The 15,592-nt window shown below is 45.4% G+C and overlaps 1 protein-coding gene across 2 annotated transcripts in view; it reads right to left on the bottom strand.

Moving 5' to 3' along the window:
* RBBP7 (RB binding protein 7, chromatin remodeling factor) overlaps nt 1-15,592 on the bottom strand; it is a 106,709-nt gene that overhangs the window by 27,924 nt on the left and 63,193 nt on the right. For both annotated transcript variants that reach the window (XM_063953938.1, XM_063953937.1), the window contains exon 7: nt 2,554-2,680. In XM_063953938.1, coding sequence (XP_063810008.1) covers nt 2,554-2,680 — 127 coding nt within the window. The remainder of the gene's footprint in view (nt 1-2,553; nt 2,681-15,592) is intronic.

Raw genomic sequence — 15,592 nt, 5'->3', positions numbered from 1 at the left:
ATGAATAGCCCTTTGCTCTCTTATTTTTAAAGGAACGAAAAGGCTGCGATTGAAAGGTCGGTGCCTTTTTCTGTTGGGGAGTGACTTGAGGTAGAAAGGTGGATTTCCCGGCCGTAGCCGTGGCCACCAAATCCGATAGACCGACCCCAAATAACTCCTCTACGCATCGCCTGTCCACTGTCGTGTCCATAAAGCTCTTCTGGCCGAAATGGACATAGCACTTACCCGTGATGCCAGTGTGCAGATATCTCTCTGTGCATCACGCATATAAAGAAATGCATCCTTTATTTGTTCTAACGACAGTAAAATATTGTCCCTGTCCAGGGTATCAATATTTTCGATCAGGGACTCTGACCAAACTACCCCAGCACTGCACATCCAGGCAGTCGCAATAGCTGGTCGTAGTATAACACCTGCATGTGTGTATATACCTTTTTGGATATTTTCCATCCTCCTATCTGATGGATCTTTAAGTGCGGCCGTCTCAGGAGAGGGTAACGCCACTTGTTTTGATAAGCGTGTTAGCGCTTTGTCCACCCTAGGAGGTGTTTCCCAGCGCTCCCTAACCTCTGGCGGGAAAGGGTATAAAGCCAATAACTTCTTTGAAATTAGCAGTTTTTTATCGGGGCACCCCACGCTTCATCACACACGTCATTTAATTCTTCTGATTCGGTAAAAACTACTGGTAGTTTTTTCACACCCCACATAATACCCTGTTTAGTGGTACCTGTAGTATCAGCTAAATGTAACATCTCCTTTATTGCCAAAATCATATAACGTGTGGCCCTTTTGGAAAATACGGTTGATTCGTCACCTTCACTACCGGAATCAGTGCCTGTGTCTGGGTCTGTGTCGACCGACTGAGGCAAGGGGCGTTTTACAGCCCCTGACGGTGTTTGAGGCGCCTGGACAGGCACTAAGTGAGTGTCCGGCCGCCTCATGTCGGCAAACGACTGCTTAAGCGAGTTGACGCTATCCCGTAATTCCACAAATAAAGGCATCCATTCTGGTGTCGACCCCCTAGAAGGTGACATCCTCATATTTGGCAATTGCTCCGCCTCCACACCAATAACGTCCTCATACATGTCGACACACACGTACCGACACACAGCAGACACACAGGGAATGCTCTATACGAAGACAGGACCCACTAGCCCTTTGGGGAGACAGAGGGAGAGTCTGCCAGCACACACCAAAAAGCGCTATATATGACAGGGATAGCCTTATGATTAAGTGCTCCCTTATAGCTGCTTTTATATTTATATATTGCCATTTATTTTGCCCCCCCTCTCTGTTATACCCTGTTTCTGTAGTGCAGTGCAGGGGAGAGACCTGGGAGCCTTCCTGACCAGCGGAGCTGTGACAGAAAATGGCGCCGTGTGCTGAGGAGATAGGCCCCGCCCCTTTTCCGGCGGGCTCGTCTCCCGCTATTTAGTACATTTAGGCAGGGGTAAATATCTCCATATAGCCTCTGGGGCTATATGTGAGGTATTTTTAGCCTTTTTAAAGGTTTACATTTGCCTCCCAGGGCGCCCCCCCCCCCAGCGCCCTGCACCCTCAGTGACTGCCGTGTGAAGTGTGCTGAGAGGAAAATGGCGCACAGCTGCAGTGCTGTGCGCTACCTTAAGAAGACTGCAGGAGTCTTCAGCCGCCGATTCTGGACCTCTTCTTGCTTCAGCATCTGTGAGGGGGCCGGCGGCGTGGCTCCGGTGACCATCCAGGCTGTACCTGTGATCGTCCCTCTGGAGCTTCATGTCCAGTAGCCAATCCATCCTGCACGCAGGTGAGTTCACTTCTTCTCCCCTCTGTCCCTCGTTGCAGTGATCCTGTTGCCAGCAGGAATCACTGTAAAATAAAAAACCTAAGCTAAACTCTCTAAGCAGCTCTTTATGAGAGCCACCTAGAATTGCACCCTTCTCGGCCGGGCACAAAAATCTAACTGGAGTCTGGAGGAGGGTCATAGGGGGAGGAGCCAGTACACACCACCTGACCTGTAAAAGCTTTACTTTTGTGCCCTGTCTCCTGCGGAGCCGCTATTCCCCATGGTCCTTTCAGGAACCCCAGCATCCACTTAGGACGATAGAGAAAAGTACAGTGATATGAGTGGGAATAACAGCTCCCACTTAAAGTAGTTTTCTTCCTGATACTTAACATCTTTGATTACACTTTGTTGGTTTTTATAATAAAAGCTTTCAAAATTGCATACAAGGCTTCTTTCTTACAACTCACACAAGACTTGGACCTTGATTATTTGTCCCAGTTGGGATTTCGAGTTTGACATGCCTGGTCTACCACAAAAGGGAAAAAAACAAAAACAAAACACCACACTTCCCTAGCCAATTTAGGGACGTTGGCCTTCATTCAATATATACAGCAACATTTTAATTACAGAAATAAAAAAAACTCCTCAGTAATTGAAGTTACTAATAGTTGAAAAATGTATATCTTAATGGAGAAGTCACTCCACAGTTTTCCAAAAAGAAAAAAAAAAAGGCTGGACAAAAATGCGTGACAATGGCAGAAATATAATTAAAAAAAAATATATATATATACCTTATCAGCAGATCCAGTCGCCAGGATAAACTCACTATATGGGTTAAATGACAAGCAGTTGACCTCCGCTGTGTGAGCATCCACTGAATGACTTGGTTTAGATGTGGTATTAGAACGTGTGTCCCATCTAGTAAAAAAAAAAAAAAAAAAAAAATTATATTATATTATATATTATATTATATTTTTCCCATTTAGACTAGAGGTTTACATTTTAAAAATGATTTTTACAGGCCTGGGGAGTTTCTACTAAGTGTTGCATGTTTTGTAATGTTTTTAGTGAAAATCTATTATATTGTGGCCAATACCAGTTCCAGAACTGAATGCTTACTTCAAAACACAAGTAGTCCCTAGTTAACCTCAAAAATAACCAACTTGGTTGGAAGGGGCGCTCTAGCTGTGGCTCCAATTTATGTGTTAAGCAGCTGTCTAAATAGGCTAGTCACACCTATATCATAATACATACAGACAAGAAAAAATAAGAATTTACTCACCAGTAATTCTATTTCTCGTAGTCCGTAGTGGATGCTGGGAACTCCGTAAGGACCATGGGGAATAGACGGGCTCCGAAGGAGACTGGGCACTCTAAAAGAAAGATTAGGTACTATCTGGTGTGCACTGGCTCCTCCCTCTATGCCCCTCCTCCAGACCTCAGTTAAGGAAACTGTGCCCGGAAGAGCTGACATTACAAGGAAAGGATTTGGAATCCAGGGTAAGACTCATACCAGCCACACCAATCACACCGTACAACTCGTGATAACCATACCCAGTTAACAGTATGAACAACTGAGCCTCAGTAACAGATGGCTCATACAATAACCCTTTAGTTAAGCAATAACTATATACATGTATTGCAGAGAGTTCGCACTTGGGACGGGCGCCCAGCATCCACTACGGACTACGAGAAATAGAATTACCGGTGAGTAAATTCTTATTTTCTCTGACGTCCTAGTGGATGCTGGGAACTCCGTAAGGACCATGGGGATTATACCAAAGCTCCCAAACGGGCGGGAGAGTGCGGATGACTCTGCAGCACCGAATGAGCAAAGGCAAGGTCCTCCTCAGCCAGGGTATCAAACTTATAGAACTTAGCAAATGTGTTTGAACCCGACCAAGTAGCAGCTCGGCAAAGCTGTAAAGCCGAGACCCCTCGGGCAGCCGCCCAAGAAGAGCCCACCTTCCTTGTGGAATGGGCTTTAACCGATTTAGCATGCGGCAATCCTGCAGCAAAATGAGCTTGCTGAGTCGTGTTACAGATCCAGCGCGCAATAGTTTGCTTTGAAGCAGGAGCACCCAGCTTGTTGGGCGCATGCAGGATAAACAGCGAGTCAGTTCTCCTGGCTACATAGATTTTCAAAGCCCTGACTACATCTAGTAACTTGGAATCCTCCAAGTCCCGAGTAGCCGCAGGCACCACAATAGGTTGGTTCAAATGAAACGCTGATACCACCTTAGGGAGAAATTGGGGACGAGTCCTCAATTCTGCCCTGTCCATATGGAAGATCAGATAAGGGCTTTTACACGACAAAGCCGCCAATTCTGACACCCGCCTAGCCGAAGCTAAGGCCAATAGCATGACCACTTTCCACGTGAGATATTTTAGCTCTACGGTCTTAAGTGGCTCAAACCAGTGGGATTTCAGGAAATCCAACACAACGTAAAGATCCCAAGGTGCCACTGGAGGCACAAAAGGGGGTTGAATATGCAGCACTCCTTTAACAAACGTCTGAACTTCAGGCAGTGAAGCCAGTTCTTTTTGAAAGAAAATAGATAGGGCCGAAATCTGGACCTTTATGGATCCTAATTTTAGGCCCATAGTCACTCCTGACTGTAGGAAGTGCAGGAATCGACCCAGCTGGAAATCCTCTGTAGGGGCCTTCCTGGCCTCACACCAAGCAACATATTTTCGCCATATACGGTGATAATGTTGTGCTGTCACGTCTTTCCTAGCCTTTATCAGTGTAGGAATGACCTCCTCCGGAATGCCTTTCTCCGCTAGGATCTGGCGTTCAACCGCCATACGCAGCCGCGGTAAGTCTTGGAACAGACAGGGCCCCTGTTGCAACCAGTCCTGTCTTAGAGGAAGAGGCCACGGTTCCTCTGTGAGCATTTCTTGCAGATCTGGATACCAAGTCCTTCGTGGCCAATCTGGAACAATGAGTATCGTTCTCACTCCTCTTTCTTATTATTCTCAGCACCTTGGGTATGAGAGAAAGAGGAGGAAATACATAGACCGACTGGAACACCCACGGTGTCACTAGAGCGTCTACAGCTATCGCCTGAGGGTCTCTTGACCTGGCGAAATACCCCTGTAGTTTTTTGTTGAGGCGGGATGCCATCATGTCCTTCTGTGGCAGTTCCCACCGACATGCAGTCTGTGCGAAGACTTCCTGATGAAGTCCCCACTCTCCCGGGTGGAGGTCGTGTCCCGGTATGAACACTGCTGACAGTGCGCTTACGTGATTTTCCGCCCAGCGAAGAATTCTGGCGGCTTCCGCCATCGCTTCCCTGCTCCAAGTGCCGCCTCGTCGGTTTACATGAGCCACTGCGGTGATGGGGTCTGACTGAATCAGAACCGGTTGGTCGCGAAGCAGGGTCTCCGCTTGACGTAGGACGTTGTATTCGGCCCTTAGTTCCAGGATGTTGATGTGAAGGCAAGTCTCCTGACTTGACCACAGACCTTGGAAATTTCTTCCCTGTGCGACTGCTCCCCATCCTCGGAGGCTTGCATCCGTGGTCACCAGGACCCAGTCCTGAATGCCTAATCTGCGGCCCTCGAGAAGGTGAGCACTCTGCAGCCACCACAGTAGAGACACCCTGACCCTGGGGGATAGGGTGATTAACCGATGCATCTGAAGATGTGATCCGGACCATTTGTCCAGTAAGTCCCATTGAAAGGTCCTCGCATGGAACCTGCCGATGGGAATGGCCTCGTATGATGCCACCATCCTTTCCAGGACTCGAGTGCAGTGATGCACTGACACTTGTTTTGGTTTTAATAGGTTCCTGACCAGTGTCATGAGCTCCTGAGCTCTCTCTCTATCGGGAGATAAACCCTTTTCTGGTCTGTGTCTAGAATCATGCCTAGGAAAGGCAGACGAGCCGTAGGAACCAACTGCGACTTTGGAATATTTAGAATCCAGACCGTGTTGCCGTTACACTTCCAGAGAAAGTGCTACGCTGATCAGCAACTGCTCTCTTGATCCCGCTTTTATGAGGAATCGTCCAAGTATGGAATAATCGCGACCCCTTGCTTCCGCAGGAGTACCATCATTTCCGCCATTACCTTGGTAAATATTCTCTGTGCCGTGGAGAGACCAAACGACAACGTCTGAAATTGGTAATGACAATCCTGTACCACAAATCTGAGGTACGCCTGATGAGGTGGATAAATGGGGACATGAAGGTATGCATCCTTTATGACCAGAGACACCATAAAATCCCACCCTTCCAGGCTTGCGACGACCGCTCTCAGCGATTCCATCTTGAACTTGAACCTTTTCAAGTACATGTTCAGGGATTTTAAATTCAATATGGGTCTGACCGAACCGTCCGGTTTCGGGACTACAACATGGTCGAATAATAACCCCCTCCTCGTTGAAGGAGGGGAACCTTGACCACCACCTGTTGAAGATACAATTTGTGAATTGCAGTTAACACTATTTCCCTCTCGTGGGGGGAAGCCGGCAGGGCCGTCGGTGAGGGGGCATCTCCTCGAAGTCCAGCTTGTATCCCTGAGACACAATATCTATTGCCCAGGGATCCAACAGGGAGTGAACCCACTTGTGGCTGAAATTTCGAAGGCGTGCCCCCACCGGGCCTAGCTCCGCCTGTGGAGCCCCAGCAACATGCGGTGGATTTTGTAGAGGCCAGGGAGGACTTCTGTTCCTGGGAACTAGCTGTGTTGTGCAGCTTCTTTCCTCTGCCCCTGCCTCTGGCAAGAAAGGACGCACCTCAGACTTTGTTTCTTTGTGATCGAAAGGACTGCATTTGATAATGTCGTGCTTTCCTAGGCTGTGCGGGAATATAAGGCAAAAAGATCAGAATTACCAGACATAGCTGTGGAGACCAGGTCCGAGATCCCTTCTCCACATAATCCTCAGCCTTGTAAGGTAAACCTTCCAGATGCCTCTTAAGTCGGCATCACCTGTCCATTGCATGTTCCACAGGACACGTCAAGCAGAAATCGACATAGCGTTGACTCTAGAACCCAGTAGACTAATGTCTTTGGGCATGATAGATAGAGATATATATATATATATATATATATATATATATCTCTATCTCTAAGACAGCTATATATATATATATATATTATATATATTATATATATTATATATATATATATATATATATATATATATATATAGCCACACACATACACATACTAGGGTCTCAATCTCTGCTAAGGTATCTGTCCACGCTGCTACAGCGCTATAAACCCATGCCGACACAATCATCGGTCTGAGTAGTGTACCAGAACGTGTGTAAATGGACTTCAAAGTACTTTTACTGCATGCTATCTTCAGGATCCCTGAGGATAGCTGTTAAGTCAGCGCTACCTTTTGGGCAAACGTGACACCCTAGGGGAAGATTCCCATCATATCCTGGCCCTAGTGGGGAAAGGATACTCCCTGAGAATTCTTTGTGGGAAACTGCAGTCTCTTGTCTGGAGATTCCCGCTCTTTTTCTTCATGAGAGGAGGGAAATTTACCTCAGCTTTCTTCCCCTTAAACATGTGTACCCTTGTGTCAGGGACAGATGAGTCATCAGTGATATGCAAAACATTTTTTATTACAATAATCATATATTGAATACTTTCCTGCCATTTTGGCTGTAACTTTGCATTATCGTAGTCGACACTGGAGTCAGACTCCGTGTCGATATCAGTGTCTATTATTTTGGATAGTGATCATTGACTCTGAAGGTCTCTGCGACATAGGGACAGACATGGGTAGATTCCCTGTCTGTTCTCTGTTTTGTGCAATAAATTTACCTTAGCACTTAATTTCACATATTCAAACAGGTGTCAGCGTTGTCGACGGAGACACCACTCACACACATTTGCTCCATCTCCTCCTTAGGGGAGCGTTTTACCTCAGACATGTCGACACACACGTACCGACACCACACACTCAGGGAATGCTCATCTGAAGACAATTCCCCCACAAGGCCCTTTGGAGAGACAGAGAGAGTATGCCAGCACACACCCCAGCACTATAAACCCAGGAATAACACAGTAACTTAATGTTAACCCAGTAGCTGCTGTTTATATTGTTTTTTGCGCCTAATTATGTGCCCCCCCTCTCTTTTTACCCTCTTCTACCGTGTATCTGCAGGGGAGAGCCTGGGGAGCTTCCTCTCAGCGGAGCTGTGGAGAAAAAATGGCGCAGGTGAGTGCTGAGGAAGAAGCCCCGCCCCCTCGACGGCAGGCTTCTGTCCCGCTTAAATATACATTTTCTTGGCAGGGGCTCATACATATATACAGTGCCCAACTGTATGTATCTGTACTTTTGCCAAAAAAGGTCCATATGCTGCCCAGGGCGGGCGGGCGGGCGGGCGGGCGGGCGGGCGCCCCCCCCCCCCCCCCCCCCCCCCTGCACCCTTACAGTGACCGGAGTATGTGAGGTGTGTGGGAGCAATGGCGCACAGCTCCAGTGCTGTGCGTTACCTCAGTGAAGAACGGAGTCTTCTGCCGCCGATTTCGAAGTCTTCTTGCTTCTCATACTCACCCGGTTTCTGTCTTCCGGCTCTGCGAGGGGGGCGGCGGCACGGCTCTGGGATCGGACGACGAGGGTGAGATCCTGTGTACGATCCCTCTGGAGCTAATGGTGTCCAGTAGCCTAAGAAGCAGGACCTAGCTTCAGAGAGTAGGGCTGCTTCTCTCCCCTCTGTCCCACGATGCAGGGAGTCTGTTGCCAGCAGAGCTCCCTGAAAATAAAAAAACCTAACAAAATACTTTCTCACAGCAAGCTCAGGAGAGCTCACTGAATAGCACCCAGCTCAGTCTCAAACTGAGGTCTGGAGGAGGGACAGAGGGAGGAGCCAGAGCACACCAGAATCTAAATTCTTTCTTTAAGTGCCCATGTCTCCTGCGGAGCCAGTCTATTCCCCATGGTCCTTACAGAGTCCCCAGCATCCACTAGGACGTTAGAGAAAATTAGAGTACAAATAAAATGTTTAAGATTAAATTGGTCACACTGCACCAATGAGCTTCTAGTCACCATACATATATAAGTTAGTCACTTGCCGCTTGCTCCAATGTCCCCATGGGACCCGCACAGTTTGAATGTCCCTAATCCTGGGGTTGTTGCACAGTCCCCGGGCCGAATACTTGTAACAACAACGCTGGAGGAATAACTGTCCCAGTAGTGTGGCAATACAACAGGAAAGTCCTCAGCAGTAGTGCGTAGTTGTATTAAAGTTCGGTCCTTGGTATATGGATGTGGGTTCAAGTAGCAGCGCTTTTTGGCAGAGTCCACAGAGGTCCAAGCGGTGATGAATAATCAGTGAAGAGGTGACAGGCTCACACCGACACGTTTCACAGCTAAAGTGCTGCTTTATCAAAGGTGACTGTGGTCCTAACTGGCAGTGTATTTATACCTAAGTTAATTACTCCATTCATTACAGCTGGTCAGACAATCCATCTCGTTCCATATATGTAAATTACTAAAAATCATCACTATGGGGTCTATTCATGCAGCAGTGAAAAGCCCTGTTTTGCGTTAAACAGGGCTTTTCTCTGCCTACTGCAATTCACAGAGCCGGTTACTGTGGAGAAGTGTCTGACTTCTCCAGCGGTACCTCCGCTCTGTGCCTGAATCGCATCACCATACCTTTGTATGGTGAGTGCGATTCATGAAGGTGCGGAAAGCTCTGCTTTCCACTTCTCCATGGAGTTCAGGTTCGCCATCTCAGGACGGCGTAACCTGAACTGTAGTGCGGAGACGTCAGGGGTGGTGGGGGGGGGGAATCGGTACAAGACCCTCTGCAAACAAGAAGTATTCTGGATGCTTAAAATCAATAGCATATTCCCTGCAGGTCTAAATGAGTCAGTGGAACTCAATTGTGTAATTTAAATCATGAAGACTCCCCCATTTTGAATATAGTAATGCTCTGAACACCTTCCATTAGTGCAGGCATTGATTTAATTTAATCTAATCATGCACTATACAGTAAGACCCCTCCCCCCCTTTAGGGCTATTATATTTTTTCAGTTAGGTCTTGATATATTGGTGGGTCTCAGTGAGCCAGTAGAATCTGTTGATGCAATTTTTAGCATCAAATATAAGATTCCTTTCTAGCTCAATTGTTATAAAGTTTCACCTATTTCTCAAGAATTGATGTTGTGCCTCCCTAGATGCAGATAATTATATACTAAGTAACCACTATGCACTTTTATTTTTGACACATTTTGTTTCTTGACATGCCCTAAGGCATGCATGTCCAAACTGCGGCCCTCCAGCTGTTGTGAAACTACATATCCCAGCATGCCCTGACACCGTTTTGCTGTCAGAGAATGCTGAAGCTGTGTCAGGGCATGCTGGGATGTGCAGTTTCACAACAGCTGGAGGGCCGCAGTTTGGACATGCCTGCCCTAAGGTAATCATGTATAGATACTTACCTGATCACTGTATGAAGCAATTGATTTTTATTTATATTAAGATAACAATAGTAAAATAACTGGATAGTGAATGAGGTAGAAGATTGCTTTGTATTAATCATGTGACTTTATTAAATGAAACTCCCCCTATCCGCCAATGAATGATCAGATGACGGAAGGCTAGAAAAATAGATAATTTATGCAACATTACTATGTTATCAGCCGGACGAAAATAGTTAGGTTCTGTAGCACAATATGCACTCCACTGAATGCCATCACGTGACCATGTTTGCGCCACATGATTGGAGTAGAGGTAGACTATCTCCATAACAACCAATGCGGGTCACCGACCGGAAGTCCGCGTGCGTTCCAGCATTCCCGAACTGAATTTTTTATGTATTTTAACAATAAAAATAAGGTAAAACGGTTCATATTGCATATTGTGTCTTTTATATTGCCTTGAGTCTATCTACATAACACATAGTGATGATAGTTCGTAATTTACATATATGGAACGAGATGTATTGTCTGACAAGCTGTAATGAATGGAGTAATTAACTTAGGTATAAATACACTGCCAATTAGGATCACAGTCACCTTTGATAAAGCAGCAGTTTAGCTATGAAACGCGTCAGGTGTGAGCCTGTGTCACCTCTTCACTGATTATTTATCACCGCTTGGACCTCTGTGGACTCTGCCAAAAAGCGCTGCTACTTGAACCCACATCCATATACCAAGGACCGAACTTCATTACAACTACGCACTACTGGCGAGGACTTTCCTGTTGTATTGCCACACTACTGGGACAGATATTCCTCCAGCGTTATTACAAGTATTCGGCCCGGGGACTGTGCAACAACCCCAGGATAAGGGACATTCAAACTGTGCGGGTCCCATGGGGACATTGGAGCAAGCGGCAAGTGACTAACTTATATATGTATGGTGACTAGAAGCTCATTGGTGCAGTGTGACCAATTTAATCTTAAACATTTTATTTGTACTCTAATTTTAATTCATTAAATATCACTGTATTTTAGAAGACAATCCATCTCAGTTAGCCCTGTCTCATTCCTGTTTTTCCTAGTTAACCTCAGTCAGAAAGGTCATGACTGCTGACAGACAGCTTACGATATCACTGCAAGGGGATGGAGTCGTCTACCTACATTGATTGCACTGAGAAAGTGTGTCCCAAGACAATCATTGAAAAAAAAAAAAAAAAAAACTGGGGTCCTACATTGACAGGACCCTGAAACAATTGAAAATTAAAAAAAAAATTAAAAAAAATACAGAGTTGCAGCTTTAAGGGACTTAAAGAATTTTTTTTTTTTTAAACATTTTATTAAACATATTTAGGAATTGCTAACACTTTTATACACCGCACCCTATTTTCCGGGTCGCAAATGTAATTGGACAATCAAAAACATTAATTTAATAGTTTGTGGAGTATCCGTTGAGGGCAATGACTGCAAGTCTGGTACCCATATACATCACCAAATACTGGCTATCCTCCTTTGTTATGCTTTGCCAGCCCTTACTGCAGTTGACTTTAGTAGTTTGTCTTTCTGCCTTTAGTATAGTCTTTAGCAAGTGAAATGCATGCTCGATTGGGTTGAGATTAGGTGATCCACCTGCCAATGCTTTGGGTCACTGTCCATCACCCAGTCAACTTTGCTGAATATAAGCAGACCATTTATACACTTCAGTACTCATCTGGCTGCTTCTATCATATCATCAATAAATAGGCACCCAGTGCCATTTGAAGACATGCATGTCCATGCCATTACGCTGCCTCCACAGTGTTACTTTGGATCATGAGCCATGGCAAGCATTCTCCGTACTTTGTTCTTCCCATCATTTTGGTACAGGTTGATCTTTGTTTAGTATGTCCAAAAAAGCAGTTACAGCACTGGGATAGCTTTATAGAGGTCTCTTTGGCAAGACTACCCTGGCCTATCTATTCTTGAGGATAATGAATGGATTCCACCTTATGGTAAACCCTCTATTTGCTGTCGTGAAGTTCTCTCTTGTATGATATGCCTACCTCCTGGAGTGTTCTTCAATTGGCTAGATGTTGTGAACAGGATCCTGCGATCATTCACCAGTGTTATCTTTCATGAACATCCAGGCCTTTTCATGTCGCCATGCTCACCAATGCATTCTGTTTCTCCGTTTTCCTCCAAACTGTTGATTTGGCAACTTCTAAGGTTCTGCCATCACTGATGGGCTTTTTTTTTTGCAGCCTATGAATGGCCTGTTTCATTTGCAATGAGGGCTCCTTTGACCACATGTTGCGGGATCAGAGCAACAGCTTCCAAATGCCACACTTAAATCAACTCCAGACCTTTTGCCTGCTTAATTGATGAACAAAGGTATTCCCCACATTTGTCAATGAAAAAGATTTTGAATCAATTGTTCAATTACTTTTGGTCCCTTGAAAAAAATGGGGCACATATTAAACGGCTGTAATTCCTAATGCCCTTCCTCCAATATGTTTTGGTAAAATGCCAAAATAAAAAAAAAATTGTCATTTAGCCACATAAAGTGGCTAAACTTGACTCAAGTGATGGGCGCGATTGTGAAAAGTCCCGTTTGGGTGCCAAACGGGTCACTCTTTGCGCATTTCAGCTCATCACCCCTCGGAACAGCGAGCTGACATACTGATACCACAAATTGGCAAAAACGTTTGAATAGCTGCCGGCGGGCACGATAGGGGGTGGCAACAACTGAATTCTGCCCGCAGATGTAGATGGTTTCAGTCAATGGTTAGACTAGTATCTAGTTAGTCAATAGATGGAAATGCGATATATCGACACCTTGAAAAGGTCAACAAGTTGCTTTTTGTGTGTGTGTGTGTGGGGGGGGGGGGTCAACTTTTGCTTCATTTACCATCCACATGGACTACAACTGTGAATAGTAACTTTACCTAAAGTGAGCCCGTGAGGGTCTATTTTTCCCCTAATCGTGATCACAGACAAAAGGACAAAATTTTGGGGGGACATAGCTGTCAACCTTAGAAACAGTCTACCTTTTCACTGTCGACCATATAGTGTCGACCTATTGACTTGTCTGTTTATTCTGTAGAGCTATTATACCACACGCAATGTAGATATTTATCTATAAAATCTGCTGCAAGTAGGCTCAAATGTGAGCACACTGGACTGGCCCAAGTCTTCAGTTGAGACTCTGAATATGAAAGGAGAGTACACTTTACTGAAATTCAATAGTATTTAATGCAAACATAACAGTGCAGGAATTGCAGAAGTGAGGTAGCAGTTTATGTTTAAATATTTTGATCAAAGTATGAACCAAGTCATCATACATTCACTATGCTAGAAAGTTTTGCTTTGAGGATAAGCACTGACAATTGTTGGTCTGCTTTATATTTACATGGCATTGCCATACAGCTGTAGAAAAAAAAAAAAATTATATACGTGTGAAGAAAAGGGCGCATTCTAGTGTCTCAGGTATAAAGTGTGAAATCAATATTGATGAATGGACGCTACTTATCGGATACGGTATTTCTTCGGTCATATGACCATTAGGGGTATGATATAGAAAAAATAAAACAAATATAACAGTGCGTACAGTTTTCATACCATTGTTACTCATATAAACAGGTTGTATATAATAAACCTTTTTAAGGGCAAATTTGTCCCCAAATTATTGTAATCCACAGCCAGGGATTTAAAGGTTTTTCACAATTTTAATACAACAAATACAAATGGTAAAAATGCAAACATACAAGATAAGAGAAAATGTAAGCTTTAACTGGGTGTGAACTGGCTCCTCCCTCTATGCCCCTCCTCCAGACCTCAGTTAGACTTTGTGCCCAGGAGTGAAGGGACACACACTAGGGGAGCTCTCCTGAGTTTCTCTAAAAGACAGTGTTAGGTTTTTTATTTTCAGGTAGACCTGCTGGCTACAGGCTCCCTGCAGCGTGGGAGTGAGTGGAGAGAAGCAGGACCTACTACTTCTTAGTTCAAGGGCTCTGCTTCTCGGCTACTGGACACCATTAGCTCCAGAGGGTTCGATCACTTGGTGCACCTAGCTGCTTGCTCCCAGAGCCGCGCCGTCAACCCCCCTCACAGAAGCCAGAAGTCGGGTGAGTATTAGAAGAACAGAAGACTTCAGTGACGGCAGAAGACTTCAGTAACGGAGGTAACATGCGGCAGTCATGCTGCGCTCCATGCTCCCACACACCAACGCACTCACAGGGTGCAGGGTGCTGGGGGTGGGGAGCGCCCTGGGCAGCAAGTTACTGAGGCTCTTTTAAACAAAATAGGCTGGCTTGAGTTTGTTATTCGATGGGGGGGCGGCGCACTGGGCAGTATGTTTACTTTATTTTTACACTCCCAGTATACATATACAGTGGGTAGCCACTGTATATGATCCCCTGCCTGCATATAACGGGTTAAATATAGTGGGCTACCGTGCGCCGATAAGGGGCGGGGCTTAGCCCTCACTGAAAGAGACCGCGCCATTTTAAGCAATGTCCCCGCCAAAACGTGTGTACAGCACAGACAAGGGGGGGCACATATATGTTAGTGTTATGTAGGAATGTTTAACACTATTTAAGTTGAAAATGGGCATGTACTCTTGGTTGTGTATACTCTGTGTGCTTCCTGTCAGAAACACTTGTCGACATGTGTGAATGTTCTGTTACTAACGCTTCTGGAGTTCATTGTCGGCATCGCCGACACCTGTTTGGTACTTGATACAGTAGATACTGAGTCAACAGATCGGTTGTGTTATACTTGTTCATAGTAAACACAGTATTGGAGACAGTAGTAGGTGGGTGACCCTGTCGGCACTGTTATTACCGGGTGTAAATTGACATGCTGTAACTAACTTATACCTGTATATATATTTATATGTATTTATATGGATCGGTTCCGTGACTCTGTAGCTCGAGCACAGACATGGTTATTAAAATAAGAATTTACTTACCGATAATTCTATTTCTCGGAGTCCGTAGTGGATGCTGGGGTTCCTGAAAGGACCATGGGGAATAGCGGCTCCGCAGGAGACAGGGCACAAAAAGTAAAGCTTTAGGATCAGGTGGTGTGCACTGGCTCCTCCCCCTATGACCCTCCTCCAAGCCTCAGTTAGGATACTGTGCCCGGACGAGCGTACACAATAAGGAAGGATTTATGAATCCCGGGTAAGACTCATACCAGCCACACCAATCACACTGTACAACCTGTGATCTGAACCCAGTTAACAGTATGATAACAGCGGAGCCTCTGAAAGATGGCTCACAACAATAACCCGATTTTTGTAACTATGTACAAGTATTGCAGATAATCCGCACTTGGGATGGGCGCCCAGCATCCACTACGGACTCCGAGAAATAGAATTATCGGTAAGTAAATTCTTATTTTCTCTATCGTCCTAGTGGATGCTGGGGTTCCTGAAAGGACCATGGGGATTATACCAAAG

This window comes from Pseudophryne corroboree, chromosome 2, assembly GCF_028390025.1.
Source record: "Pseudophryne corroboree isolate aPseCor3 chromosome 2, aPseCor3.hap2, whole genome shotgun sequence".
NCBI lineage: Eukaryota > Metazoa > Chordata > Amphibia > Anura > Myobatrachidae > Pseudophryne > Pseudophryne corroboree.
The sequence above is the reverse complement of the archived record's forward strand: the minus strand, read 5'-3'. Positions and strand labels throughout refer to the sequence as shown.